The following is a 4643-nucleotide window of genomic DNA, read 5'->3' on the forward strand; positions in this document are numbered from 1 at the left end:
ATATAAACCACTTTAATTTCAAGACTGAGAGAAAAAAAGTACCAACGTCAGGAAAACTGTGAAAGACTTTAAATGGGCAATAACAATAAGTGGGTATCCTTTCAATAGAATGTCAGAGTAGTCTGGCATTGGATAGAACACGTTCAGAGCTGTCTGATTCTACAGGAGCTACACCTCCCATTGCACGGACGGAGCTGTTTTAGAACTAGGTTGTAGAAAGCTGACAGTGATTCGAATGACCTTGCTCGTGGAAGTCTGAGTGAAGATGCACTGCTTCTGCCCTGTAGAGGAGCCCAGTGGTTCATCTACAAGCAAACCCATTCAGCATTTTACATTGCCTGCCTATGTATCTATTCTTCCAATTACTTTTTTTTTGAGACAGAGGTTTACTCTGTCACCCAGGCTGCAAGAGATCTCAGCTCACTGCAACCTCCGCCTCCCGGGTTCAAGTGATTCTCCTGCCTCAGCCTCCTGAGTAGCTGGAATTACAGGCACCTGCCACCACGCCTGGCTAATTTTTGTAGTTTTAGTAGAGACAGTGTTTCACCAACTTGGACAGGCTGGTCATGAACCAATTCCCTTTGAATCCTTCTTTTCCCTGTATCTTACTGGTTCCCTCACTAATGAGTTAATTTTCAACATGTGTTATTTTATTTTTGTATGCATCATGGTTTTTGGATTTTGGTTTTGGATTTTACATCTTTTTATTTGTAAAATACTGTGTTACCTAACGCACCAAGCAGCTTGTCCATAATTGTGAATATTTGTTAAAGCCACCTGGAACATCTGTCATACACATTCTCTGGGAAAGTGCAGTATCCACTTGAGGGTCATTCATTGTTGTATTTGAATCAAATTTAGAAAACTCTTAAGTTCCCATGAACTTAAGTTGATCAGACTCATTAGCAAGTGGTGCCTCCTGTCTGGAGGGAAAGCATACAGGGTTGGTCAAGGACCTGAGCGTGCCCTGACTTGCAAAGAGATAGTACTTAGGGGTCCATGCTAACCATTGAAGAGATGCAGCATTTTACTGCAACTTTTCTTTCTTTGGCCTGGGGAAAGGCCTTAAGCCAAGGTCCTAGAAATATTGGTAAGGCCACTGGAGACTCCATGCCTGCAAACTATTCGGATGTGCTGGTGGCCATGGAAAATGGGAAAACCTGCTTATGAGGCTGAGATGGAGGAGATGCAGCATTCACAAATGCTCCTGCAGGATGTCCATGAGATGAAAACTAATTTCATAGTAATACTAATTCTCCCATCAGCACACGATGTTTTCTAGAGGCTCCATGATACCATTAGTCTGACACAAATGGAATGTGTGCTTTAGAATGTTTTAAATTATTTTCAGTATTAAGCTCCAGTAGAGCAAGTATCAGTAGATATAACCCACACAAACGGAAGCACATTGACTTGCGGGAGAACACAAGAGAAAAGAGTTGAGAATCATGAAGTGAAGCAATGAGGCTGGCTGGGTCCAGTCTCACCTGTGACCCAGGGCAAGTGGCAAGACTTTTTTTTTTTTTTTTAAACAAGACTATTGTTGGGTGCATCTTTGGTGTAAATGTTGGTATAGTATCTTTGTTTTCAAGATAGTTTTATATTAACTTTCAAATATGCTAAAACCTTCATATAATTATTTTCCTCTTTTTCTTAAAAATGTAAGTGTCGGCTGGGCACGGTGGCTCACACCTGTAATCCCAGCACTTTGGGAGGCTGAGGCAGGTGGATCACTTGAGCCCAGGAATTCAAGACCAGCCTGGGCAAAATGGCAAGATCCCCGTCTCTACAAAATGTTTTAAAATTAACCAAGTAAGGTGGCATCTCCTGAGCTCCTGGACACGGGGCTCAGTGGAGGGGGCACCATACCCACTCTTGCTGAACCAACAGTGGGAGCCAAGCCAGCACCAGCCACGGCACCCTCACTTCTCTCCTCTCCTTCCTTCCCTGTCCACCCTCCCCATTCACCTTGCTTCACAACCCCCCCATTTCTCCCAAGGGAGGATGGGAGGATGGAAGGCCTGTTCTGCACAACTAGATCAAGTCGTTCGTTACCTTATCACCACAATTTGGACACTTAGGGGTGAACCTGCATCCCTGGTAAAAGCCAGATAAAACATGACTGACAAGATAGTTTTATCTCCCAACACCAGCCTTAGGAAACAGTTTCATATACTCACTTTTTCCTTTTTTTCCAATCCTGTCGTGGAGGACGTGTAGCCTTCGAAAGTACCAGGTCAAACCTCCCAGGATGTGGGTCAACACTGACCTTAGCGTTGGGTCTTCACAGGCTGAAGTCTGTGCCCTGAAGTAAGTGACTCTCAAAGGTGTGATGTTGAGCAGTTTACTTTGTGGCTGCTGCAAAGCAAACAGATAAAATGGCAGCTGTCGTCCTCATGTCCTGAGTAGGTCCCCCTCAGAGTTCTAAGACCCAGGCACGCTCATGAAACTTTTGAAGTTGGTTTCCTCCCTGTTGATTCAGACTCAGTCATGTCAGCCCTGAGCCAGCAAGTTTCCACAAGCACTGGGCACTCCAGTGTGTCACCAGAGAAGACCAGGGGCTAGAAAAGCTCCAGGTGCTCAAGCAGTCGCACAGGATTGCCCACGACTTCGGCTATTCCCACCCGGTGCAGAGAGCCCCTCGCCCTCATCCTGTCGGATGACGAGTCACCACCCAGCTCTCAGAAGGTAGTCTTTAGAGGTCCGACTTTTTTTTTTTTTAGACGGAGTCTCGTTCTGTCGCCCAGGCTGGAGTGCAGTGGCTCGATCTCAGCTCACTACAAACTCCGCATCCCAGGTTCAAGAGATTCTCCTGCCTCAGCCTCCCGAGTAGCTGGGACTACAGGCACCTGCCACCACACCCAGCTAATTTTTTGTATTTTTAGTAGAGATGGGGTTTCACTGTGTTAGCCAGGAGGGTCTCGATCTCCTGACCGCCTCAGCGTCCCAAAGTGCTGGGATTACAGGCCTGAGCCACCGTGCCTGGCCCTTGAGGTCCTACTCTGTTTCCAGGGAAGCAAAACAAAGAAGAAACTGGCTTAAGAAAATAAATCATTCAAATCTGTAGAAGATTAAATCTGTTTATTAATTCATGTAAACATTTTCCAACTTGGGAGGAGACAAGGCAAAGACAGTAGGAGGCCTTCTAAGAAGGGAGGTCAGATGAGAGAGGCCTTCAGACTCACCCCAGACCAGCTCCACCATAACGATTTCTAGAAACATATTCATCACATGTAAACAAAATGTTTTCCCCATAATTTTCAAATTAATATTCCATTTTAAAGGGAGTTAAAACTCATATGCTTTTCCACAGTTTAAAATGCTAGACCATTTTAAACATGTATTTGTCCAGACAAGTTTCTGCTTGCCTCAGTGGGATCTGCAAGCTTGCACGAGAGTACACTAATTTTCAATCCACTCCTTGCTCTGTGTGATAGAACAAACTGCAAGGAGAAACAGAAAAAGAGACAGCAGGTTAGTTTTTAAAATCCCCTTGTATATCAAGTTGAAAAATCAATGATCACAAATAGAGAACTGCAATGAAAGTTCTGTTTACAGATATTAATATAAACTTCCATTAAAGCTGTAAGATGATAGAAAGAGTTCCAGTCTCAGAGTACAGTTAATTTACAGGCCTGGCTTCTGACTGATTCTATAAAAAATTATATCACTTTTCATGCTATTTCTCTCAGGTAGGAAAGTTGGGATTAAAACTCTAGTGTGGCCGGGCGCGGTGGCTCACGCCTGTAATCCCAGCACTTTGGGAGACCGAGGCGGGCGGATCACCCAAGGTCAGGAGTTTGAGACCAGCCTGGCTAACATGGTGAAACTCGCATTTCTACTAAAAATACAAAAAATTAGCCGGGCATGGTAGCGCACACCGGTTATCCCAGCTACTCAGGAGGCTGAGGCAGGAGAATCACTTGAACCTGGGAGGCAGAGGTTGCAGTGAGCAGAGATTGCGCCATTGCACTCCAGCTTGGGCAACTAGAACGAAACTCTGTCCCCCCTCCCCCCCAAAAAATGTCTAATGCAGGGCTGGGTGAGGTGACTCATACCTGTGTGAGGTGGCTCAATCCCAGCACTTTGGGAAGCCAAGGCAGGTAGATCACTTGAGGCCAGAAGTTCAAGACCAGCCTGGCCAACAAAGGGAAACCCTGTCTCTACTAAAAATATAAAAATTAGCCAGGCGTGGTGGTGCACACCTGTAGTCTCAGCTACTCGGTGGCTGAGGCAGAAGGATCACTTGAGCCTGGGAAGGTTGAGACTGCAGTAAGCTGTGATCGCACTATGCACTCCAGCCTGGGTGACAGAGCAAGCAGAGAGAGACTCTGTCTCAAAAAAAAAAAAAAAAAAAGTAGGAAAAAGGGCTTACTGTGTGTTCAAATTACCAACTGTGATAGACTTTAAGCTGTAGCAGGGACTCAATCTGTGAGACTACAGGAATATGATGATATAATTTAATAATAGTCTTATTTTAATAGTCTTGTTTTTTACAATTTATACAGCACTTTAACCAACATTTTATTTAATATAGAGTGGAAGGACATATAAACCACTTTAATTTCAAGACTGAGAGAAAAAAAGTACCAACGTCAGGAAAACTGTGAAAGACTTTAAATGGGCAATAACAATAAGTGGGT

General features: G+C 44.5%; 1 protein-coding gene across 1 annotated transcript in view; it reads right to left on the minus strand.

Annotated features, from left to right (window-relative positions):
• Window positions 1-3064: 3064 nt before the first annotated feature.
• Window positions 3065-4643, minus strand: part of LOC105507181 (meiosis-specific with OB domain-containing protein-like) — a gene marked incomplete at its 5' end in the record, with an annotated part of 17431 nt that continues 15852 nt past the window's right edge. Inside the window, one exon of the mRNA XM_011935589.1 lies at window positions 3065-3443. Coding sequence (XP_011790979.1) covers window positions 3333-3443 — 111 coding nt within the window. The remainder of the gene's footprint in view (window positions 3444-4643) is intronic.

The sequence above is a fragment of the Colobus angolensis genome, unplaced genomic scaffold (assembly GCF_000951035.1).
Source record: "Colobus angolensis palliatus isolate OR3802 unplaced genomic scaffold, Cang.pa_1.0 Scaffold1445, whole genome shotgun sequence".
Lineage (NCBI taxonomy): Eukaryota > Metazoa > Chordata > Mammalia > Primates > Cercopithecidae > Colobus > Colobus angolensis.